This window comes from Rhinopithecus roxellana, chromosome 12 (assembly GCF_007565055.1).
Source record: "Rhinopithecus roxellana isolate Shanxi Qingling chromosome 12, ASM756505v1, whole genome shotgun sequence".
Lineage (NCBI taxonomy): Eukaryota > Metazoa > Chordata > Mammalia > Primates > Cercopithecidae > Rhinopithecus > Rhinopithecus roxellana.
In genome coordinates this window covers 27,293,389-27,319,049 of record NC_044560.1, presented here as the reverse complement: position 1 = coordinate 27,319,049, position 25,661 = coordinate 27,293,389, and the positions used below count along the sequence as shown (strand labels likewise).

Sequence of the window (25,661 nt, the reverse complement as noted above, 5' to 3'; positions counted from 1 at the left end):
TTCCAGCCCATGAGCACAGTCTGCTTTTCTCAGCTAACATTATCCCTTAAGCAGTTCCCCAGGTCTCCATGGCCTTCATCAACACTAGCTCAAACGGCTTTATAATGGGCCGTTTTCATGATACGCACTAATTTCCTAAACCATTTTCCTAATGTTGGCCATTTAGGTGATATCTAATTTTTGGCTCACACAACCACATGTGTCTTTGTACAGAAGGCTTTTGACTGCATTTGAATTATTTTCTTAGGAAATTACTGTATTAGAAGGTGTAAAGATCTCCATGGATTTCACTACCCATGACTTGGTGTCTATTTGGTATTTTTCTGATGGCTTCTTTGATTCTAGAAAAGGATTTGCCATAGCGCAAGAAGTACAAATGATAACACTAGGACAAAATAGAGAGGAAACACAAGGAGAGAAGAAAAGTAAGAGTAAGTTTGGATTCCAAAAATACATCCTAGGATGTCCTGCAGCTTTCTACGTTCTCTCAAGTACAAGTGAATTAAAAATGTAAGGTGTACAATGACTGATTTTAGAGATAAAATCACTTTGCAGATGTAAAGAAACATGGAAAAATCCCAGCCATTAGTAATAGTAGACTCAAAAATGAGGTAGGTCAAAGTCCCAGTCAGCCTCTGTCTGGGGGGGAGCCCCTTAACTTATCTGAGTCTTAGTTGCCTAATTACATAAAATGAAATAGTGATATCTGCTTGCTAGAGGTGGCCTGCGCATTTTTTACGCTTTCCAGCCGCCGTTGGAAATAAGATCACTGGCTGGGCGCAGTGGCTCACGCCTGTAATCCCAGCACTTTGGGAGGCCAAGGCGGGCAGATCACGAGGTCAGGAGATCGAGACCATCCTGGCTAACACGGTGAAACCCCATCTCTACTAAAAATACAAAAAATTAGCCAGGCGTGGTGGCACGCACCTGTAGTCTCAGCTACTTGGGAGGCTGAGGCAGGAGAATTGCTTGAACCCGGGAGGCGAAGCTTGCAGTGAGCCGAGATCGTGCCACTGCACTCCCACTCCAGCCTGGATGACAGAGCGAGACTCCGTCTCAAAAAAAAAAAAAAGAGTACTTTCAAGATCCATGGAATCTGGTGTTCTATAGTTCTATATCTGGTATTTGTAAGACAGAAGTCAGGAGTAGGGACCCCAGACACATTTCTTCCCTTGGTTGTCTTAAAGGAGACACTGTGACCCTGACAGCCTGAGTAAAGGGTTTGAGTGAGTGAGTGTGATATAGTGGACAGTTTCCTCAACTATATTTTTGAAAAAAGACAAGTTTTATATGGCTTTTAAAAAATTGTGGCAAAATACACATAATATAAAATTTACAATCTTAACCATTTTTTTGGGATGATTGTTTGAGCTCAGGAGTTTGAGGGTGGAGTGAGCTAAGATCGTGCCACTTCACTCCAATCTGGGCAACATAGCAAAAACCTGTCTCTTAAAAAAGAAAAAAAAATGCCTGTAATCCCAGTACTTTGGGAGGCTAAGGCAGGCAGATTGCTTGAGTCCAGGAGTTTGAGACCAGCCTGGGCAACATGGCAAGATCCTGTCTCTACAAAAAATACAAAAATTAGCTGGGTGTGGTGGCACCTGTAGTCCCAGCTGCTTGACAGGATGAGGTGGGGGGATCACTTGAGCCTCAGAGGTCAAGGCTGCAGTGAGCTGTGATTGCACCACTGCACTCCAACCGGGGTGGCAGAATGAGACTCTGTCTCAAAAAACAAAAAAACCACAAAAATCCCCCAAACAAAACAAAAAAACCACTGCCCTCTCCCCACTGAATGGTCCTGCCACCCTTTTCAAAATTCATTTGACCATGTATGTGAGGGTATATGTCTGGACTCTATTCGATGACACTGACCTGTGTCTGTCTTTATGCCAGTACCATGCTGTTTTGATTACTGTAGCTTTGTAGTAAGTTTTGAAATCAGGACGTATGAGTCCTCCAATTTTGCTCTTTTTCCAGATTGTTCTGTCTATTTGGGGTCCCTTGAGATTCTCATGTGAATTTTAGCATAGATTTTCTGTTTCTGCAAAAAACATCATTGGGGTTTTGATAGGGATTGCATTTAATCTATAAATTGCTTTGGGTAGTATTGACATCTTTAAGTTTTCTAATCTATAAACATAGGATATATTTCCATTTATATCTTTTATTTTATTTTATTTTTTTGAGATGGAGTCTTGCTCTGTTGTCAGACTGGAGTGCTGTGGTGCCATCTCGGCTCACTGCAACCTCTGACTCCCTGGTTCAAGCAATTCTCCTGCCTCAGCCTCCTGAGTAGCTGGGATTACAGGCACACGCCACCATGCCCAGCTATTTTTTGTATTTTTAGTGGAGATGGGGTTTCACCATGTTGGTCAGGATAGTTTCAATCTCCTGACCTAGTGATCCGCCCGCCTTGGCCTCCCAAAGTGAGCCACCGTGCCTGGCCTATATCTTCTTTATTTTTCTTTCTTTCTTTTTTTTTTAGATGGAGTCTTGCTCTGTTACCCAGGCTGGAGTGCAGTGGCATGATCTTGACTCATTGCAACCTCTGCCTCCTGGATTCAAGCGATTTTCTTGCCTCAGCCTCCCAAGTAGCTGGGATTACAGATGCCCACCACCACGCCTGGGTAATTTTTGTATTTTTTAGTAGAGACGGGATTTTACCATGTTGGCCAGGCTTGTTTCAAACTCCTGACCTCAGGTGATCTGCCTACCTTGGCCTCCCAAAGTGCTGGGATTACAGGTGTGAGCCACCATGACCTGGCTCTTTTTCTTTTTTGAGACTGGGTCTTGCTTTGTCACCCAGGCTGAAGTGCAGTGGCGCGATCACGGCATACTGCAGACTCAACTACTTGGACTCAAGTGGTTCTCCCACCTCAGCCTCACAAGTAGCTGGGACCACAGGCACGTGCCACACACCTGGCTAAATTTTTTATTATGTGTAGAGATGAGGTTTTTTTGGTCTGGAACTCCTGGGCTCAAGGGATCCTCCTGCCTCAGCCTCCCAAATTGTTGGGATTACAGGCGTGAGCCATGGCGTCCAGCCTTCTTTAATTTCTTTCAGCAATGTTTTGTAGTTTTCATTTTACAAGTCTTTCATCTTGGTTAAGTTAATTGCTAACTATTTTATTATTTTTGATGCTGTTGTCAATGGAACCATTTTTGTAATTTCGTTTTCTGATTGTTCATTATTAGTGTACAGAAATGCAAATATTTTTTATGGTTGACTTTGTATCCTGCTCATACGCTAATTTTATTTGTTCTAATAGTGTTTAATCTTTCGGGTTTTCTACATATAAAATCATACCATCTGTGAGCAGAGACAATTTTACTCCTTCTTTCCAATTTGAATGTCTTTTATTTCTTTTGCTTGCCTCCCTGCTCTATTGAAAACCTCTAGTAATATGTTGAATAGAAGTGGCAAAAGTCTTGCCACCTTCGTGATCTCATAGAAAAAGGTTTCAGTCTTTCACCGTTGAGTATAATGTTTGCTGTGGGTTTTTCATATATGGCTTTTATTATGTTGAGGTAGTTTCCTTCTATTCTGAGTTTGTTGACGGTTTTTATCATGAAAGGTTGTTGAATTTTGTCATGTGCTTTTTCTGCATCAATTGAGATGATGATGTAAGGTTTTTTTCACTCTCTTATGAACCCCAAAAATCTGAGACAGGTCTCAGTCAATTTAAGAAGTTTCTTGGCCGGGCGCGGTGGCTCAAGCCTGTAATCCCAGCACTTTGGGAGGCCGAGACGGGCGGATCACGAGGTCAGGAGATCAAGACCATCCTGGCTAACATGGTGAAACCCCGTCTCTACTAAAAATACAAAAAACTAGCCAGGCGACCTGGCGGGCGCCTGTAGTCCCAGCTACTCGGGAGGCTGAGGCAGGAGAATGGCGTAAACCCGGGAGGCGGAGCTTGCAGTGAGCTGAGATCCGGCCACTGCACTCCAGCCCGGGCGACAGAGCAAGACTCCGTCTCAAAAAAAAAAAAGAAGTTTCTTTTGCCAGAGTTAAGGACGCGCATCCAGGAGACAGGTCTATGCTTTTCTCTGAACATGAATTTTAGAGGTCCAAATTTAAAGGGGTAAGGGCGGGATATTGAGAAGTACACAGTTTTCATGTAAGAGCAGGGTGGGGGAAAATAGTCATTCATGCCTTTGTCTGGCTCAGTGAATTTGCATTCTTACGTAAGGTAACATAGGGCAGGGGAAAATGCAGGGAACCTGCATTTTTACATAAGGTAATAAAGACAAATGGGACAGGGGAATAATCAGATATGCATTTGTGCCAGGTGGGCAGAGGGGTGATGCCTCTGTAAAGATAAGCTATCCATTTACATCGCCATGGTGAATTTTATCAGACAGCTGTCTTGGAGCTCACCAGGAATTTCCTTGTGGGCAAAATCTGAGGGAGGTGTGCAGCTGTTCATCTTGTAGCCATCTTATTTAGGAACCAAAACGGGGAGGCAGGTTTGCGTGACCCAGTTCCCAGCTTGACTTTTCCGTTTGGCTTAATGAGTCTGGGGACCCAAGACTGATTTCTCCCACACTGTTAATGTAGTGTATGACACCAGCTTTCATATGTTGAACCATCCTTGTCTGTGTATTTCAGTGACAAGGTGTGTGTGTTTTTCTGCTTCCTGCAGATCAGAAAGACCATGGGTTTGAGGTGGCCTCCACCCCCCCTGAAGACGTGTCCTCTGGCAGTAACCCCGAGCCAGACGCCACCCCGTTCCAGGACGATTTGAGGACCTTCGACCAGCTGGACGCTGTATCTAGTTTGCCCACACCCAGCGACATCTTTGTGTCCTACTCTACTTTCCCGGGTGAGCACATCAGAAGGGCTCGCCCTTGCAGCCAGTGGGGCTTCTTGTCTGCCCTAGGGGCAGCTGTGTGGTGAGAGAAAAGACCAGGGTATGAGTCCTGGTTCTGTCTCTTGCTCCTCTGTGACCCTGAATGACTGACTTCTCCTCTCTGAATCTTGGCTCAGGCTGAGCAGGCAAGGATGTGCACTGCAAGAAGGCCTGCGCCCTTGGGTTCCTATGCCTCACTTGCCTCTCCTCTGCCTGACTCTGCCTCTGCCTTCGCATCTTTAGCAGGGGAATAGGAATTGTGCCTCAGGGGTTGCCGTGGGGATTAAACAAGGTGGCTGGCACGTCACTGAGCACAGTACGTGGCACATAGTAGGTGCAGCAGGTGGTAGTTTCCTTCCTTCCCTTTTTTTTCTTTTTTTTTTGAGACGGAGTCTTGCTCTGTCACCCAGGCTGGAGTACAGTGGCACAATCTCAGCTCACTGCAACCTCCACCTCCCAGGTTGAAGTAATTCTCCTACCTCAGCCTCCTAAGTAGCTGGAATTACAGGCATGCGCCACCACACCCAGCTAATTTTTGTATTTTTAGTAGAGACAGGGATTCACCGTGTTGGCCAGGCTGGTCTCGAACTCCTGACCTCAAGTGATTTGCCCACCTTGGCCTCCCAAAATGCTGGGATTACAGGTGTGAGCCACTGGGCCCGGCAGTTTCCTTCCTTTCTTATGCCTTGGATGAGTCACTTCACTTTTCCAAGCCGTCGTTTCCTTGCTGGGAAAACGGGAATCATAGCCAGAATCAGGAGATAGTCACGGGATGAAATAAGATCATGATTAGGGCAGAGCCTCAGGGGCCAGGCTGCTCCTGCTGGATGCATGCGAGAGTCAAGGTCTGCAGGGCGGCCGAGCCTGTGTACGTGGCTGGGGGGGCGGGGCGGGGGCGGCGGGGGTGGCTCTTCAGCAGTGTTCAGTCCTCCTCCTTCCAAAGGTTTTGTCTCCTTGAGGGACCCCAAGAGTGGCTCCTGGTACGTTGAGACCCTGGACGACATCTTTGAGCAGTGGGCTCACTCTGAAGACCTGCAGTCCCTCCTGCTCAGGGTGAGTGCTGCCTTCCTCTGCAAAGGAGAGGGCCGGCTGCTGGGGGCAGCGTGTTCTCCTGGGGCTGGGGATTGGGGGGTGAGCAGGGCAGGCCTAAACCAAGGGTAAAAGGTAGTAGACTCCTCTGAGCCTTGGAGTCAGTACTTTTGTGTCTCTATGAGAGGCATTCCTGCCTGTGGTGACATTTGCTGTTGATTCAAAGAGTTGCCTTCCCTGTCTCCTCCAAGGTCCCCAGGTTGACACCTCCTGCTTCTCCACTGATGGAGCTGGTCCTCGGTGCCAGCGCGGGATGGCTCTGTCCAGATCCCGAAGGCGGGTCATGGGCCCCTCCCTGTACCCTGTGGCCATCGCGCAGTCTTCTACTTTTGACCCGCAAGAATTATGAACCCCTCCTTGTACATCTCCTTCTCAGGAGGCCCCAGTGAGGAAACAGATAGGGAAAGGTTGCCTGAGAGGCCCAGTCCTACTCCAAGGAAACCCCACTCAGAACAGTTGCTTCCTCTGAGGGTCTCGTAGACTTGTGGCTGCCTTGGGGAAGCAGCACGTGTGGGCCCCTGCTGCTCCGCTCAGGTGTTCATGCCATGAGAAGGGGCCGTGGGGCTGAGGCCACTCCTTGCTCCTTGCAAATATTTCAGTCTGATTTGAACTTTATAAATTTGGAAATTTTGAATTTTGAGTTTTTTAAAGGTAAAGTTGAGGTGCGTGTTCTTTAAGCCCTCCTGCTCAAAGAGGCTGCAGTTTGAGCTGTTTTTAAAGTGTGGGTTGAGTGGACATTCCCCTCAGCCCCTCTTGAATTGTTCCTTCAGTCCAGAGAACTGAACTCACAGAGCTCTCCATGGTCATGTCTTACAGGTCGCTAATGCTGTTTCGGTGAAAGGGATTTATAAACAGATGCCTGGTTGCTTTAATTTCCTCCGGAAAAAACTTTTCTTTAAAACATCATAAGGCCAGGGCCCCTCACCCTGCCTTATCTTGCACCCCAAAGCCTTCCTGCCCCAGGCCTGAAAGTGGCTGAGACCTGGACTTTCCTGCAACTCAAGGACTTTGCAGCCGGCACAGGGTCTGCTCTTTTCTCTGCCAGTGACAGACAGGCTCTTAGCAGCTTCCAGATTGGCGACAAGTGCTGAACAGTGGAGGAAGAGGGACAGATGAATGCCATGGATTGCATGTAGCCTCTTGAGCAGTGGCTGGTCCAGGGCTAGTGACTGTCCTGTGATCCCTGTGTTCTCTCTAGGGCAGGGATTAACCTCTGTACTACTGACCTGTGGGGTCAGGTCACCCTTTGCTGTGAGGCTGTCCTGGATGTTCAGCACTGTCCCTCGCCTCAATGCCAGTGACACGTCTCCCTGAGTGGTGCCAAACAAAAATGTTCTCAGGTGTTGCCAAATATGTCCTGGGGTATAAAAGTTTACTCCCCTGACAACCACTGGTCTGTAGGGATTTTTGGCTACACACAAACCAGTATCTCTCATAGATCAGCAAGCTGGGGCCTACCAGAGTCTGAACAGCTGTAATCTGTGAATTCTAAGTGAAGTTTTAAAAATTGTTAATTTTCCCTACATTGCATTAATCTTAAAAACTAAAAGGCAAATATGGACTCTCTTTTGCCTATTTCTTCCCTCATTTTGCTCCAACTCTGTTCTTCCTTACAAAAGAGACTTTCACTTTTTTCAAAACATTTCCCCATGTTTTTCTGGGCTCTCGCTATGTTGCCCAGGCTGGTCTCAAACTCCTGGGCTGCAGTGACCCTCCCAAGTAGCTGTAACTACAGGCTGCACCACCTCACCCAGCCCCATTTCTTCATGTCTCATTTCACTTGATCCTTATTCCATCCCAGGAAGGCAACAATGGAACAAGGGTGAGGACCCTGTGCTCAGGGAGGTTAGGTCTCTTGTCCAAGGGAACACAATTATCCAGAGATAATTATAGGGAGGGGCCCATGAAGCACCCCCAGACTGCTGTGTGAATGTGCTGTGCAATAGTGACACGTTGGGCTTCCCCACAGGCTCCACCCTGAGGTCTTTTAAGCTGTCCTTATGCCAGCCTATTTGTTGTTTTTTGGGCTTTTTTTTTTTTTTTTTTTTTTTGGAGAAAGGGTCTTACTCTGTCACCCAGGCTGGAGTGCAATGATGTGATCTTGGCTTCCTGCAGTCTTGATCTCCTGGGCTCAAGAGATCCTCCCACCTCAGCCTCCTAAGTAGCTGAGACTACAGGTGTGCACTACCTCTCCCAGTTAATTTTTGTATTTTTAGTAGAGACAGAGTTATGCCATGTTACTCAGGCTGGTCTTGAACTCCTGGACGCAAGCGATTGGCAAAGTGCAGGGGTTACAGGCTTGAGCCATTGAGCCTGACCTATTTCTGGTTTTTAGGGCCCTGGATGTTAGGATGGATTGCTAAATAAATAATAATAAAACCCTCATCAAGATGTGATTTGTATAGTTGTCACTTTATATAATATTATTTTCTTTCTGTGACCTTTCCAAGTCTGAAACAATCCCGGGGACTTCTTTTGGTTAGTTATTTGTAATCACCTGCAGGACACACAAGAAAATCCTCAGGTTCACCTAACCGCAGAGCTGTGCATGGCTGTTTCCTGTCTGTCGTCCTGGACTAAGCTCCTCATGTGAGTCACAGGCAGCCCACACTGCAGTAGCTCTTGCCTGAGGAGTTCTGATGACGTTTCGGGAAAAAAGATGCAATCACAGCTTTTCATTGACCTGTTAGGGTCTTCCTGTAAAGGGGGTCTTAGCCAGGAGTCCTGTGTAGGCTTCAGGGTAGGGGGCCTTTGAACCCCCTAAAACTTATATTCCAAATGTGTGGATGGCGTATTTTAGATTTCATTTGTTTCTCAAATCAAAACTTCTGTTTGCAAGGCAGTTGTGCAATATGGTTGGGGCAATTACTATTTCCAGAGACTGTTGATCAGTATCTGTTAAACTTTTTTTTTTTTTCTTTGAGACAGTCTAACTCTGTTTCCCAGGCTGGAGTGCAGTGGCACAATCTAGGCTCAATGCAACCTCTGCCTCCCAGATTCAAGCTATTCTCCTGCCTCAGCCTCCCGAGTAGCTGATATTACAGGTGTGCACCACCACGCCTGGCTGTTTTTTTTTGCATTTTTACTAGATTCGGGGTTTCACCATCTTGGCCAGGCTGGTCTCAAACTGCTGACCTCAAGTGATCTACCTGCCTCAGCTTCCCAAAGTACTGGGATTATAGGTGTGAACCACTGCGCCTGGCCTGTTAAACATTTTGATATGCCAACTTCATGATCCAGTGCTGTAAATGGCAGGAGATCCAGCTGCTACAGCACAAATACTCAGACCAGTGTGCAAGAATTATGTCCAAGGATGTTCATTGCACAATGTAAGAGTGAAAAATAGGGAACATTAAAACTTCATTCATTATACTCAAACTATGGAATACTATTTAGCTGTTCAAAAGAATGACATGTACGTACTGACATATAAAATGTGATAAGGTGTTAAGTGAAAAACAGCTGCAGAATAGTATGAAGACTCAGATCCTATTTTTGCTTAGAAGACAGTGTCTCTCTTTCTCTCGATGTATAGATACATATGCACATAAAGTTAAGAAAACCACACACCAAGCTTTTAACAATGATTAGCGGGGTGCGGTGGCTCACACTTGTAATCCCAGCACATTGGGAGGCTGAGGTGGGCAGATCACCTGAGCTCAGGAGTTCAAGACCAGCGTGGCTAAAACATGGTGAAACCCCATCTCTACTAAAAATACAAAAATTACCTGGGCATGTTGGTGCATGCCTGTAATCCCAGCTAGTTAGGAGGCTGAGGCAGGAGAACTGCTTGAACCTGGGAGGCGGAGGTTGCAGTGAGCTATCAAGCCACTGTACTCCAGCCTGGGCAACAGAGCGAAACTCGGTTTGAAAACAAACAAAAACAATAATTACCTCTGGAGAGTGGAATTGGAGATGTAAAATGAGGGGGGACATCTTGATACATTTTACTTGATACACTCTTATATTGTTTTAATATTTTTACACAGAACATGTGTTACCTTTTTTTTTTTTTTTTTTTTTTTTGAGACAGAGTCTCGCTCTGTCGCCCGGGGCTGGAGTGCAGTGGCCGGATCTCAGCTCACTGCAAGCTCTGCCTCCCAGGTTCACGCCATTCTCCTGCCTCAACCTCCCAAGTAGCTGGGACTACAGGCGCCCGCCACCTCGCCCGGCTAGATTTTTGTATTTTTTAGTAGAGACGGGGTTTCACCGGGTTAGCCCGCATGGTCTCGATCTCCTGACCTCGTGATCCGCCCGTCTCGGTCTCCCAAAGTGCTGGGATTACAGACTTGAGCCACCGCGCCCGGCCTAGAATATGTGTTACCTTCTGGAAAAAGAATAAAAGCTAAGGATTGCTGAAGTTCATGTGTGACTGTCATTCAATGGACATTTGCTGCAAGGATGAATGCCCCGGGCCACTTGTCTCCTCTGCTTCTCTGCTCTTATCTTTTGCTTGTACTTCCTGACATTGGCTTGTCACCTGTCTGGGTTTATCCCAGGTGCTCTTAGGCATCCCCAGGGCTCTAGTGGTACATGACCCCAGCCTGCACACAGTGTGTCCCTGGGTTGGGGCCACTGCAAGATTTCACGAGCCCCTCCGCCACTGCCAGGGGCAGCCCTCACCCAAGGACAGCTGGTTGCTTGGCTCTCTCCTTTCTGAAACCTGTTACCAGGCATCTGTGCCTGTCCCGACTGCTCTCCCATGAACACAGGGCCTCTGCCCAGTTGCCTAGTGAGGCATGCTGCCCGTGGATCCCTGCTGCCATCTGGCCATGCTTTGGGATCTGGCCTGCTCTGTTGTGCTTGTATCTGTGGCTGGGAACAACTAACGCTGGGACAAAAAAATTGGGATAATTTCCCCTACTTCAGGTCCCCAGGTTGCTGCCAGGACCAGCTGCACGGTGACTCCCACAGCAGCTGGGGCTGGAAAAGGGTCTTAGGGTTTGGCTGGGAAAGGCCCCTAAGCAGCCTTTCCTCCAGTCAGTCTCAGGCCAGGCTCCTCTGACGTGTGGGTGGCGCCTCCAAAGGTGGACTCAGATGGGTTTTTCCCAATTTATCTATAAAAAAGCACCAATTAATGATTAATGGCTACTGTCTTTTTGATTTTCCATTTTTCTCCAACAAACGTTTTCGGAATCTCTGCCTGTGACCACTTGGCAAAAAGATGCCAGCAGACAGACAAATGAACAAGGAGCTGGCAAGAATCAGTGGAAACACTTGGAAGCAGCCACCTGCTTATTTTGCAGCTTAGTTTCCTCCTGTGACCATGTGCTCATGGCTGCAGTTTCATATTTGGTTTTATAAGTGTCAGTTACTTTTTTTTTTTTTTTTTTTTGAGACGGAGTCTCGCTCTGTCACCCAGGCTGGAGTGCAGTGGCCAGATCTCAGCTCACTGCAAGCTCCGCCTCCCGGGTTTACGCCATTCTCCTGCCTCAGCCTCCCGAGTAGCTGGGACTACAGGCGCCCGCCACCTCGCCCGGCTAGTTTTGTGTATTTTTTAATAGAGACGGGGTTTCACCGGGTTAGCCAGGATGGTCTCGATCTCCTGACCTCGTGATCCGCCTGTCTCGGCCTCCCAAAGTGCTGGGATTACAGGCTTGAGCCACCGCGCCCGGCCAAGTGTCAGTTACTTTTGTAAGTGCAGAAGTTTTATAAGTGCAGTTAAGTCAGTTTTATAAGTGCAGAAGTAACACTTCTCTGCAAATTAAAGTTAGTGAAGTCAGATGCCAGCTTTCCCCTTCTTTGGGGGCTCTGCCACAAATACCATGACTCCCTCTTGCTCTAGTGCCTAAAAATGTGAAGGAGTCCTGATCTAGTTCAAGTCCCATTTTACAGAAGAGCAAACTGAGGTGGTCCCTAATTGGCACAGAGTGTCCGCCTCTTCTCCCCCAGCTTCTATTACCAGGCATGGTGCTTCCTCTGCCCTCTCCTGGGCACCCTTTTCTTGTGACGAGGTTTCCTGTTCTGGCTGCTTTCGCCTACTTCTGCGTGTATCCATGGCTGCTCCTTAATATTGATGCCAACTATGATTATTTTCAGAGACATGGTCTTGCTGTGTCGCTCAGGCTGCAGTGCAGTGGTGTGACCTTGGCTTACTGTAGCCTCCACCTCTCGGGCCCAAGCGATCCTTCCACCTCAGCCTCCCAAGTAGCTGAGACTACAGGCATGCATCACCACGCCTAATTAAAAAAAAAATCTTTATAAAGACAAGAGTCTTGCTAATGTTGCCCAGGCTGCTCTTGAACTCCCGGACTCAAGCAGTCCTCCCTCCTTGGCCTTCCAAAGTGCTGCAATTACATTTGTATGAGCCATGGCACCTGGCCTATTATTTTTAATGAATAATTTTTTTTTTTTTTTTTGAGACGGAGTCTCGCTCTGTCGCCCAGGCTGGAGTGCAGTGGCCAGATCTCAGCTCACTGCAAGCTCTGCCTCCCGGGTTTACGCCATTCTCCTGCCTCAGCCTCCCGAGTAGCTGGTACTACAGGCGCCCGCCACCTCACCCGGCTAGTTTTTTGTATTTTTTAGTAGAGACGGGGTTTCACTGTGTTAGCCAGGATGGTCTCGATTTCCTGACCTCGTGATCCGCCTGTCTCGGCCTCCCACAGTGCTGGGATTACAGGCTTGAGCCACCGCGCCCGGCCTTAATGAATAATTTTTAATGCTTATTGTTATAAAAAATGTGTCTTAATTGTTAAAAAGAATTTGAGCTAGTGTGGAAGCTCAGAGGAGACAGCTCTCTGAGTTTAAATTTACAAGACAGGGGACCAACTTGTCTTTATTTGCCTGGGATGGTCCCAGTGTAAAACAGGAAGTCCTGCATCCTGGAAAACCTCTCAGTCCTGCACAAACCGGGATGGTTGGTCACCCTACAGAACAGCTAGAAGATGCCTAAGGGGCACTAATTTCCAATAATTAATGCTATGGGGGTCTCAAAGTATCAGGTTTTGGGTTTTGCAGATATATACCTGTTCATAGCACTCGATGGTGGAGTCTGGGCCACACACAGATACACAAAAATAAAATCACCATTCCTATGGAACTCAACTTTTTTTTTTTTTTTTTTTTTTTTTTGAGACAGAGTCTCGCTCTGTAACCCAGGCTGGAGTGCAGTGACATGATGTCAGCTCACTGTAAGCTCCGCCTCCCGGGTTGACGCCATTGTCCTGCCTCAGCCTCCCGAGTAGCTGGGACTACAGGGACCCGCCACCACGCCCAGCTATTTTTTATTTTTCTTTTTGTATTGTTAGTAGAGATGGGGTTTCACCATGTTAGCCATGATGGTCTCAATCTCCTGACCTCGTGATCTGCCTGCCTCGGCCTCCCAAAGTGCTGGGATTACAGGCCTGAGCCACTGTGCCCAGCCATGGAAGAGTGAGCTCTTAACATGCCTGAGGAGTGTTCAACCTCTTTGGACAAGGCCACCCTCTATGTTCCTTTTCACTCAGCTTTACCCACACAGAAATTTTGGGGACCCATGGGGGACTCGGCAGTTGCCAAAGTCTGTAGTCTTCTCCAAGGGGTTCCCATCTAGCTCTCAAGAGGAAGGAGGGGGTTCTCAGTCGCCAGGTGTGCATGGCACTCCGAGGCCAGGTAAGCAGGGCAGTGCCCTGGGGCTCAGGGCTGGTCCGGTTCTTACTGAATTGATTCAGTCATTATAGTTGGAGACCTGCGTGAAGATGGAGGACATGTAGTACTAGTTGCAGCCAAGGACGGACGTGAGGCTGCCGATGCCATGCACCTCCCACCGGCCGTCAGACACCTGACAGTTCAGCGGCCCGCCGGAGTCTCCCTGAGGAAGGCCAGAGTTATAGAAGGGTAAAGGGAGAGGAAGGGGCTGCCCATTGGAACCATTGTTCTCAATGCATTTCTATTGTTCTGCTGCAGGTCACTGTCCTCTGCAGCCGGCCCTTGTGGTCATAGCGCAAGATGGTACCATAATTCCAACAAGAGCCAACACTTATTCTTCCTGTGTGGCCAGAGCTGAGCTAAGCATGTTCTATGCCTTATCTCATTAATCCCCACAAAATCCTATGGGGTAAATATTCATAGTCTCCCCAGGCCACTGAAGACGAGAAACTGGAGTGTTGAGAGGTTGGGACTTTCCCAAGGTTGCAAAGGCAGTTTGCAAAGGAGCTGAGGCCACATCCCAGAGTTCAGGCTCTTCCCCACTGGCTGCGTCTTCCCACGCGTGGGGTGGTCTGTGTGGGCAGAGTGTGTAGGGCACAGTGTGATCTGAAGGGCGTGTGGATCTCCTTCCTACTCCATCCCCACTTCACTGCTAAGTCCAACACAGAGCAATTTCTGGTGGTTAAGACATTGTCTCCAGGAAGGTTTCTGTGGCAGCTACCTGGAGGGGACACGCTGTGCCATGGATCAGAGTAATTCAACCCAGGGATTAGTTTCCTTTGGCTCCCTTCCAGCATAGAGGAAATGATACGGAATGACAGTCATGAGAAACCTTGATGAGACCCAGGGAAGGACTTCCCAGCAGTGAGAAGGGTGGACATGACAAGGAGAATCTCAAAACAAGAACAAACAAGAACAAGAACTAACAAGAAAAAAGGTCAGGTTTTTTTTTTTTTTTTTTTTTTCCTTTTTGAGTTTCGCTCTGTCAACCAGGCTGGAGTGCAGTGGCACCATCTCAGCTCGCTGCAACCTCTGCCTTCTGGGTTCAAGTGATTCTCCTGCCTCAGCCTCCCATTGCAGCTGTGACTACAGGTACACACCACCATGCCTGACTAATTGTTATTTTTAGTAGAGACAGGGTTTCACCATGTTGGCCAGGCTGGTCTCAAACTGCTGACGTCAAGTGATCCGCCTGCCTCGGCTTCCCAAAGTGCTGGGATTATAGGCGTGAGCCACCGTGCCTGGCCAAAGGTCAGGTTCTGATATATCTGGTACCATTTCCGGGTGCTTCTGCCAGGAGGTAGGAGGATGGACCTATGGAGGGATGGTTTTCCATAGCCTCTTCCCATCCCCAGCCACATTTTGTCATGGAGCAGGGCCCCTGATTTTTGGCACTCACGTTGCAGGTACATATCACGCCATCACCCCCAGCGCAGATCATATTGGTCTTTACAGTGCTGCCCCAAAAGCCAGAGCTGGAGCAGGTGGCATAGTCCACAACCAGCAACCGGCCCTGCTGCAGGTCATCAGGGACAGCCCTGTTGGCTGAATGAGACCAGAGACAAGGCATTAGGGAGGTAGGGACTCCTGAGAAAAAGGAAGTGGCGGACCCCTACTGGGTTTCCCGTTACTGTCTTCCACCCATTGCAACAGGAGAACAGCCATGTTTGTCTATACTGTTTCCTCACAGTTGATTGGTTAGTGTGCTGGCCACTGGTGATTGGTTCAGCAGTGAACACCTGACTCAAGCTAAGCCAATCAGCTCCCTCCCCTGGGATTTTGAGATGGAGACGAAGAGACTCCGGTTGTGGAGGAGGCAAATCTGGGAAGCCATTGTCAAAGGCTGACATTTTCTTCTGTGTGCAGAAGAATGAAGTAGACCCACAGAGAAAGAAATTTCTGAGTGTTTCCTGAGTTTCTTGCAGACTTCCAGCCCCTGATTCTAGCCTGTTCCTGATGACTGGCTGTATCTCTGCCCTTGGGTTGAAACTTTTTTTTTTTTTCTTGAGACGGAGTCTCGCTCTGTCGCCCAGGCTGGAGTGCAGTGGCCGGATCTCAGCTCACTGCAAGCTCTGCCTCCCGGGTTTATATCGTTCTCCTGCCTCAGCCTCCCGGGTAGCTGGGACTACAGGCGCCCGCCACCTCGCCCGGCTAGTTTTTTGTATTTTTTAGTAGAGACGGGGTTTCACCGTGTTAGCCAGAATGGTCTCGATCTCCTGACCTCGTGATCCGCCCGTCTCGGCCTCCCAAAGTGCTGGGATTACAGGCTTGAGCCACTGTGCCCGGCTGGGTTGAAACTTTTAAATCCTTATAACAATTTCCCTTATTTTTTTTGCTGAGCTAGCTCCCTGGTTTTCTGTCACTTACCTGAAATAAGAAAGTGAGCTTCCTGGCAGTTAGAGCCCCCTCCTTGGGAAAAATATGCAGGTGTGGTGAAGGGAGGGCTTTCATAATGGCCCCCAATGACACAGCCACCATCACCTCCATTACTGTTACTACTGCTGTGAGTGGCAAGGATGATATTAACATAATTTTTCACTTGCGATTGAAGCCAAGGGAAGTTAGGCATTAGCCAGGCATGGTAGTTCACCCTGTAATCCCAGCAGTTTAGGAGGCCAAGGCAGGTGGATCACTTGAGGTCAGGAGTTTGAGACCAGCCTGGCCAACATGGTGAAACCTCATCTCTAATAAAATATAGAAATTAGCTGGGCATGGTGTCTGTAATCCCAGCTACTCAGGAGGCTGAGGCAGGAGAATCGGTTGAATCTGTGGGAGGCAAAGGTTGCAGTGAGCCGAGATTGCACACTGCACTCCAGCCTGGGCGACAGAACAAAGTTCTGTCTCAAAAAAAAGAAAAAAGGTTTTTGCTTAAGACCACTCTAATTTATAAGTAATTAACACTTGTATAACATTTTGCAATGTCTGATGCATTTTCACCTTTCACCTCTTTTGGTCTTCACCAACTGTTTCCATTTTACAGATGAGGAGACTGAGGTTCAGAAGTGACTTGCCCAAGGCTTCACCGTGACCGACAGAGCTGGGCCTAAAAGCCAAGCGTTTGGATGCCTCCCCGCTCTCGCTGTCTCAGATGAACTGCATCTGCCCCAGGGTTGTCCGGAGAAACAAACAGGTGGTTGTGCTTCTATCTTAATAAGCATGAAATGCCTCTTCCACCACCGCTGACCACAGGATTTCATGTGTCCTTGTGTTTACAGGTAAGCCAGTCAAGAGGGCAATGGAGATTTATTGGAGGGTATGTATGTGGACGTACCCCTGGAAAAACATGTCATTATACTTATGGGTTTATGTCATTAGGGAGAAATGTCATAATGTCATCACTCATAATGTCATTATGGTCATAAGGTCATTATCACTCATCCCTTCCTAGAATCTTCAAAACCTCTGGTGATTTCAGAAGCGAAGGGCGGGAACTCTTCCTTTTGGTGGCTACAGTCACTGGATCTCTGCACCTTGGAATCTATGTCAAAGGAGACCCGCCCTCAGCCAGGTTCTGAGCAGCAAGACCAAATGGCACAGGGGACAGCTTTTGCCATGGGGCACGGAGGGTCTGATGAGGGCTCCAGGGGCCTCTGTGGAACTCCAGAGGCCTCAGGTCACAGAGGAAATGCTGTTCTGAACTCTAGCCTTGGGCCACACAGAAGATGTCACATGGTCTCTGTAACTTTCTTTCCATCATAGGGACAGTGACAACAACTAACACACAGCACCTACCACATGCCAGGCACTGGTCTCCTGGCTTCCTGTGGATTATCTCCTTTAATCTTCTTGACAACTCTGTGATATAGGTGCTATTATTATGCCTTTTTTTTTTTTCAGATGGAGTCTCGCTCTGTCCCCCAGGCTGGAGTGCAGTGGCGCAATCTTTACTGTACCCTCCGCCTCCCAGGTTCAAACAATTCTCGTGCCTCAGCCTCCCAAGTAGCTGGGACTACAGGTGCACACCACCACACCTGGTGAGTGTTTTATATTTTTAGTAGAGATGAGGTTTCACCATGTGGGCGAGGCTGCTCTCAAACTCCTGACCTCAAGTGATCCACTCGCCTTGGTCTCCCAAAGTGCTGGGATTACAGGCGTGAGCCACGGCGCCCAGCAAATTATTTGCATTTTACATATGATAAAAGTGCTGCATGGAGAGACCTAGTAATGTGCCCAAGGTGTCACAGTCGTGAAGTGGGAGAGCTGACATTTGAACCCAGGCAGGCATCAGCCTATGCCATCCCATCTCTCCCAGGCAGCCACACACCCTGGGATGACAGGTGAGAGGCCCTGGCCAGACAGGGGTGACATCACCTCCCTTTCCTTCCAGGCCTGGGGGCTCCTGGCTCCCACTTACTCTGCAGCCTTCCCCAGCCCGTGACGTAGCAGGTGTAGTTATTGGGTAGAATGGCGCCGGCAGGAGGGAGGCAGGGCAGCTGGATCTTGTCGGTGAGGGAGATGGGGTTAGCCAGTTTGAGCAGGGCAATGTCGTTCCTAGGTCAGTGCAGAGGCAGAGCAAGAGGACAGGGTTGACTTTTCCTGCCCTGTGGGGCTTTGGAGGGCTCTGAGACCTTGTCATCGTTCCCTATACATTACCCCAGGTTGCTCTGAGTGGCAGGGCCCCAGGGCATGTTTGAAAATGCAGAGGGGTGGCCTGGCACAGTGGCTGACACCTGTAATCCCAGCACTTTGGGAGGCTGAGGCAGGCAGATCACAGGGTCAGCAGATCGAGACCATCCTGGCTAACACAGTGAAACCCCATTTCTACTGAAAATACAAAAAATTAGCTGGGCATGGTGGTGGCGGGCGTCTGTAGTCCCAGCTACTCAGGAGGCTGAGGCAGAAGAATGGCGTGAACCCAGGAGGCAGAGCTTGCAGTTAGCCGAGATCGCACCACTGCACTTCAGTCTCTGCGACACAGCAAGACTCTGACACACACACACACACACACACACACACACACACACACACACACACACACGAAAGGGCCGGGCGCGGTGGCTCAAGCCTGTAATCCCAGCACTTTGGGAGGCCGAGACGGGTGGATCAAAAGGTCAGGAGATCAAGACCATCCTGGCTAATCCGGTGAAACCCCGTCTCTACTAAAAAATACAAAAAACTAGCTGGGTGAGGTGGCGGGCACCTGTAGTCCCAGCTACTCGGGAGGCTGAGGCAGGAGAATGGTGTGAACCCGGGAGGCAGAGCTTGCAGTGAGCTGAGATCCAGCCATTGCACTCCAGGCTGGGCGACAGAGCGAGACTCCGTCTCAAAAAAAAAAAAAAAGAAAGAAAATACAGAGGGCCTTGTTGAAAGGGGCAAGGCAGGAGAGGTTGTGTCCTACTCCGGGGACAGTCACAGGGTTGACAGCACTGTCCCTGTGTCCCCAGGACTTGTCATTAAGTAGATACATGCTCAGTGGACAGGGGCCCTGCAGGCTTAATTGGCAGCAAACCCAGGTCACTCTGGCAGTCTTTGCTTCTCCCTCCCCAGGTCACATCCCCACCCCAGACATCTTTGGAGCTGGTTCCACCTCTAAGAGGCCAGAGTTCCTTGCTCCTCCCTATAGAAAAAGCAGAGTGGGTATGGTGAGGCTGAGACCCTTGCCTCTGTGAGACCCCCATCTGTTCCCTGACAACCTCACCCTCAAGTGCACCCAGACAGAAACGAACCCTTTGGAGACCTGGTTGGAGTTCCAGTCCTGGTGCACCACAGTCTTACAGACACTGACAGCCAGCGAGCCGGACTCAGCCAAAACCTCAGCCATCAAGATAAAAAACATTTTAATGCAATCTATAGTAAAAAAAAAAAAAACTCAGGCCAGGCATGGTGGCTCATGGCTATAATCCCAACACTTTGGGAGGCCAAGGCAGGAGGTTGTGTTGAGCCCAGGAGTTTGACACCAGCCTGGGCAACGTGGTGAAACCCCATCTGATAAGGTTTGGCTGTGTCCCCACCCAAATCTTATCCTGAATTGTAGCTCCTATAATCCCTATAGGTCGGGGGAGGGGCCTGGTGAGAGGTAATTGAATCATGAGTGTGGTTACCCCCATGCTGTCCCCATGCTGTTTTCGTGATAGTGAGTGAGTTCTCACAAGATCTGATGGTTTTATGTATGTATGTATGTATGTATGTATGTATGTATTTATTTGAGACGGAGTCTCGCTCTGTCACCGAGGCTGGAGTGCAGTGGTGCAATCTCGGCTCACTGCAAGCTCCACCTCCCGGGTTCACGCCATTCTCCTGCCTCAGCCTCCTGAGTAGCTGGGACTACAGGTGCCCAACACCGCGCCCAGTTAATTTTTTGTATTTTTAGCAGAGATGGGGTTTCACCGTGGTCTCCATTTCCTGACCTTGTGATCCGCCCTGCTTGGCCTCCCAAAATGCTGGGATTACAGGCGTGAGCCACCACGCCCAGCCATGATCTGACGGTTTTATAATGGGCCTTTCCCCCTTTTGCTCAGCACTTCTCCCTGCTGCCACCATGTGAAGAAGGATGTGTTTCCTTCCCCTTCTGCCATGATTGTAAGTTTCCTGAGGCCTCCCCAACCGTGCTGAGCTGTGAGTCAATTAAATCTTTTTCCTTTATAAATTACCCAGTCTCAGGTATGTCTTTGTTAGCAGTGTGAGAACGGATTAATACACTGTCTCTACAGAAAAATACCCCAAAATTAGCCACTGGGTGTGGTGGTGCATGCCTGTAGTCCCAGCTACTCAGGAGGCTGAGATGGGAGGATTGCTTGACCCTGGGAAGTCTAGGTTGCAGTGAGCTGCCATTGCACTGTGCTCAGCCTGGGTGACAGAGTGAGGCTGTCTCCACAGGGGACGTCCTGTCAGCTTTACCTTGAGAATTTGTGGAATGGTTGCTACCCCTTGGTCACTACCTCAACTGCGTGTCCCAATCATCCTCTCTTCTCGATGATCACTCTAGTCTCCCATCTCTTCTCCCCACTCCCACCCACATTTTCTCAACACAGCAGCCAGAATGATCCTTTTTGAATGGAAGTCAGATGACTTCTCTTCTCTGTTCAGACTCTCTAGTGGCTCCCCCTTTACGGTTTGCCCTCTGTGACTTCTCTGACCCCAAAGGCTCCCACTCTCCTCTCCTCCAGCCACACTGACTTCCATGCAGTTCCGCAAATACACCAAATCCACTTCTGCCTCAGGGCTTTTGCACTGGCTCTTCCTCCTGCCTGGAATATTCTCGCAAATATCGGCGTAGCTCTTTCCTTCACTTCCTGTAAGTCTCTGCTCAAGATTACCTTCTCCATGAGGTCTTCTGTGACCATGCTGTTCCAAGCACTGTGCACATACACAGACACCCACACTCATGTACATATGCACACACAGACAGCCTCATCTCTTTCCCCTGGCTCTGCTTTACTCTTCATAGTATCTTTCGTTTTCTGGTGTGTTATTAGTTTACCCATTCAGTTGTTTATTGTCTCTTCTACTTTATTTTATTTTATTTTTTGAGATGGAGTCTCCCTCTGTTGCCCGGGCTGGAGTGCAGTGGCACAATCTCGGGTCACTGCAACCTCTGCCTCCCAGATTCAAGCCATTCTCCTGCCTCAGCCTCCCCACTAGCTGGGATTATGGGTGCCTGCCACCATGCCCCGCTGGTTTTTGTACTTTTAATAGAGATGCGGTTTTTACCATGTTGGCCAGGCTGATCTCCAACTCCTGACTTCAGGTGATCCACCTGCCTCAGCCTCCCAAAGTGTTGGGATTACATGCGTGAGCCACTGTGCCCAGCCACATCCTTGTTTTTAATTAGCCACTGGGCATTTCTCATTTTTGTGACATTAAGGGGCGTTAGATGAACTGGCTTTAAAAAAGATGTTTAAAATTGGACCAAGGGAAAAAAGACACTTAAAAGTATCTACTCCCCGACCCCAATTAAAAAATGTGCGGAAACCATCCTACACGTGAAATTTAGTCCATGTAATACGTATTGTTTGTGGCCAGCAAAGCGTAGCTAAAAGAACAAGCACTGAACCAAATTTGAATCCTCATTTCCCCCAGGCTAACTCAGTGCCTTTGGGCAATTCTGTAACCTTTCCAAGTCCCAGTTGCCTTCTCTGGAAATGCGGAACATAAGCCACTGTGCAGGGCTCTCAGGGTGATTAATACTGTAATTACAATAGCTGGCTGGGTGGAATGGCTCACACCTGTAATTCCAGCACTTTGGGAGGCCAAGGCAGGTGGATCACCTGAGGTCAGCAGTTTGAGACCAGCCTGGCCAACATGGTGAAACCCTGTCTCTACTAAAATACAGAAAAAGTCAGCTGGTGTGGTGGCACACATCTCTAATCCCAGGTACTCAGGAGGCTGAGGCAGGAGACTCGCTTGAACCTGAAAGGTAGAGGTTGCTGTTAGCCAAGATTGCGCCACTGCACTCCAGCCTGGGTCACAGAGTAAGACACTGCCTCTCCCCGACACCCCCCCAAAAAAGAAAATTGCATTAAAATATTATTCCTGTTGGCTGGGCGTGGTGGTTCACGCCTATAATCCCAGCACTTTGAGAGGCCAAGGCAGGTAGATCACCTGAGGTCAGGAGTTTGAGACCAGCCTGACCAACATGGAGAAACCCTGTCTGTACTAAAAATACAAAATTAGCTGGGCGTGGTGGCGCATGCCCGTAATCCCAGCTACTCTGGGGACTGAGGCAGGAGAATCGCTTGAACCTGGGAGGCAGACGTTGTGGTGAGCCGAGATTGTGCCATTGCACTCCAGCCTGGGCAACAAAAGCGAAACTCTGTCTAACCAAAATATATATATATATATATGTGTATATATATATATACACACACACACACATACACACACACACATATACACACACACGCACACATATGCACACACACACACACACATACACACATATATATATATATGCCTCAGCCTCCCGAGTAGCTGGGATTACAGGTGCCTGCAATCATGCCTGGCTAATTTTTGTAATTTTAGTAGAGACAGTTTCACCATGTTGGCCAGGCTGGTCTTGAACTGCTGACCTCAAGTGATCCACCCACTTCGGCCTCCCAAAGTGCTGGGATTACAGGTGTGAGCCACCATGCTTGGTCTATCATTGATAGTCTCTTAAGGAGCAGATGAATGACGCTGGCCTCTGTAGACACAGTGACTGCTGCATGGGTCACTCTGAATGCTCAAGGCTAGTGGGCTGCTAATTGCTCCTCATACTTAAGTTGGAAACTCATCCTGATTCAGCTGGGTTTGTTCCTAAAGTAGTTTGTATCAATTATGTTTGCAATAATGAAATTTGATTAAATATGTAACCAAATATTCTGAAATATGAGTTCAGAAAGAGAGTTGTGAAACAAAGTTAAATGCTTGGAAGAGACCGAATCACAATGATTCCTAAAAAATTGCTCCTGAATTAGTGTCTGTGAGAAAATGGAAAGATTGCGGGGAAAGTCGTAAAAGTCGGGATGGGCTCATAACTCAGATTACTTTGTGAACATCTTAAAGTTACTGCTCTGCTTTAAAGAAATGGACTTGCAGATGAGATATTATGGGGCATGGTTTATATGAAAAAGACAGTTAAGAACTCAAAAAATTGTTTACATAGTCTAAAATAAAATGTTTACAGCATATATGATTTAAAATAATTTCTTTATGACCAACTTTTCAATTACTCAGTCCCAATTACATCAGATAAATGAGATTTTACTATATTTGTTTGCATCAATGTAAACTTTATACAATTCTTTTGAAATTCCCACAATTAACACATCTTAGTAATTTGTGCCTGCCCAACTGGGCAGTTTAGTCTTTTTTTTTTTTTTTTTTTTTTGAGACGGAGTCTCGCTCTGTCACCCAGGTTGGAGTGCAGTGGCCAGATCTTAGCTCACTGCAAGCTCCGCCTCCTGGGTTTACGCCATTCTCCTGCCTCAGCCTCCCGAGTAGCTGGGACTACAGGCGCCCGCCACCTCGCCCGGCTAATTTTTTTTTTAAATTTTTTAGTAGAGACGGGGTTTCACCAGGTTAGCCAGGATGGTCTCGATCTCCTGACCTCGTGATCTGCCCATCTCGGCCTCCCAAAGTGCTGGGATTATAGGCTTGAGCCACCGCGCCTGGCCTAGTTTAGTCTTAATATCACTATTATATCAACTTAAGAAACATTTTCCTTGGTAACATTGATTTGCCTGTAGTTAAAGATTAATCTGCATAAATAGCACTGATTGGTTCCTTAAAGCAAGGAATATTTGCGTAGGTAGTCTTGAATGGTTCATAGGATAATGGTACATTTGAAAGCAAGCCTCTGATTGGTTAACAGAGTAAGACTATAGTTGTAAATTTGTGTATGGGCAGTGGGGAGGGGACAGCTCCTTACTGCAGTTGGAGGAGGCACCTCTCCCTCCACTCCCAAGGTTGGCCAAGGCCACAGAAATGTATTTTTTTTTTTTTTGAGATGGAGTCTCTGTTTGTTATTCAGGCTGGAGTGCAGGGGTGCAATCTCATTTCACTACAACTTCTGCCTCTTGGGTTCAAGTGTTTCTCCTACCTCAGCCTCCCAAGTTGCTGGGATTACAGGCATGTGCCACTGCGCTTGGCTAATTTTGTATTATTAGTAGGGACAGGGTTTCACCACGTTGCCCAGGCTGGTCTCAAACTCCTGACTTCAGGTGATCTGCCCACCAGGGCCTCCCAAAGTGCTAGGATAACAGGCACCAGCCACTGCGCCCAGCCGGAAATGTATCTTATTGGTGAAGTTGCCTGTGCTGCTCTCTGAGTCCCATCAATGCTCACTTTGCCAGCACAGTAGACCCCATGGTGGAAGGGCAAAGGGAGGATGTAAAGGGAGTGGGGCAGGGACAGGGGTAAGTACAGTGTGGTCGACTCACCTGCTAGGGCCAGCTGTTGGGCCTCGCTTCTTCACCACCATACATCCTAGACATACCAGGCGGGTAACTGGGGACCCCACAACTGAGGGCTATGAAAAGAGAAAGGGACTTGAGTCCAAGAAGCAGCGACCCACGCAATATAAACTACACTTGCTGCATTCTGAACCCCCAAATAGAAAACCCTTGTTCTAGAGGGATCCCAAGAGGTCATAGAATCCTGCTCTTTGCTCCAGTTCTTTGAAACTCCATTCCAGTTTTCTTATGATTACACGTCTGAATGCAGTAAGGGTTGGGTGGGGCGAGAGGGGAGGACAGGAAGATCCCATTCCCAGCCATGCCAGGGGATGGGAAACCAGTGACTCTGGGTGACAGGGTTTACCTCCAGCCACCAGCACAGACAGCAGCAGGGTCCTAATCATAGTGTGTCTGTGGGAGTTCTGTCAGCGTGGCCCTGGATAAGGCCCTGGTTTTATGAGGAACTTATCAGTGAGAGATACACTAGGAGCACGCAAGATGGGGATTTTCTCAAAGTCCGGGGGAAAAAAGAGCTTGTGTCCAAATATTTTTTTTTTTTTTCCATTTCCTCCCAACTGTCACCCTAGAAATACTTTGAAAAGATGCCAAGGGCAGATATTGGAATATGAGTTCCATCTGTTTTAAAGAGATTATGTTGTGTGTTAGGGAAGGAAGAAAAATACTAATAGTTGGTCCTTGGAGTTGTGTTTTCTTTTCTTTTTTTCTCTTCCTTGGGTAAGACTGAGGAGAGGAGTTGTGTTTTCTTTCTTTCTTTCTTTTTTCTTTCTGAGACAGAGTCTTGCTTTGTCACCCAGGCTGGAGTACAGTGGCGCTATCTTGGCTCACTGCAACCTCTGTCTCCTGGGTTACAAGTGATTCCCCTGTCTCAGCCTCCCGAGTACCTGGGATTACAGGAATGTGCCAACATTCCTGGCTAATTTTTGTATTTTTAGTAGAGATGGGGGGTCTCATCATGTGGGCCAGGCTGGTCTCGAACTCCTGGCCTCAAGTGATCTGCTCACCTCGGCCTCCCAAAGTGCTGGGATTACAGGCTGAGCCACCGCGCCAGGAGTTGTGTTTTCAATGAAAAGATTAAGGTGGCATGCTGAACCCACAGCGTTCTAAGGCAGTATTTCTCAGTGGGGCTGGTTCAGCCACCAGAAGACGTTTGACAACATCTGGGGACATTGTTGGGTGTCATGGCTGGGGTTGATGTATATTG

The 25,661-nt window shown here is 48.2% G+C and overlaps 1 protein-coding gene and 1 pseudogene across 4 annotated transcripts in view; one reads left to right on the top strand and one right to left on the bottom strand.

Annotated features, from left to right (window-relative positions):
• CASP9 (caspase 9) overlaps positions 1 to 7,500 on the top strand; it is a 30,851-nt gene extending 23,351 nt beyond the window's left edge. For 3 of the 4 annotated variants that reach the window (XM_030942904.1, XM_010382818.2, XM_010382817.2), the window contains 3 exons: positions 4,644 to 4,823; positions 5,794 to 5,903; positions 6,756 to 7,500. In XM_030942904.1, coding sequence (XP_030798764.1) covers positions 4,644 to 4,823; positions 5,794 to 5,903; positions 6,756 to 6,848 — 383 coding nt within the window. In that variant the 3' untranslated portion in view covers positions 6,849 to 7,500. Of the gene's footprint in view, positions 1 to 4,643; positions 4,824 to 5,793; positions 6,720 to 6,755 lie in introns of those variants that run through there. The other variant, XM_030942905.1, reaches the window with a different exon arrangement.
• Positions 7,501 to 11,658: 4,158 nt separating this feature from the next.
• LOC104677705 lies at positions 11,659 to 24,955 on the bottom strand (annotated as a pseudogene).
• Between the last annotated feature and the right edge of the window lie 706 nt (positions 24,956 to 25,661).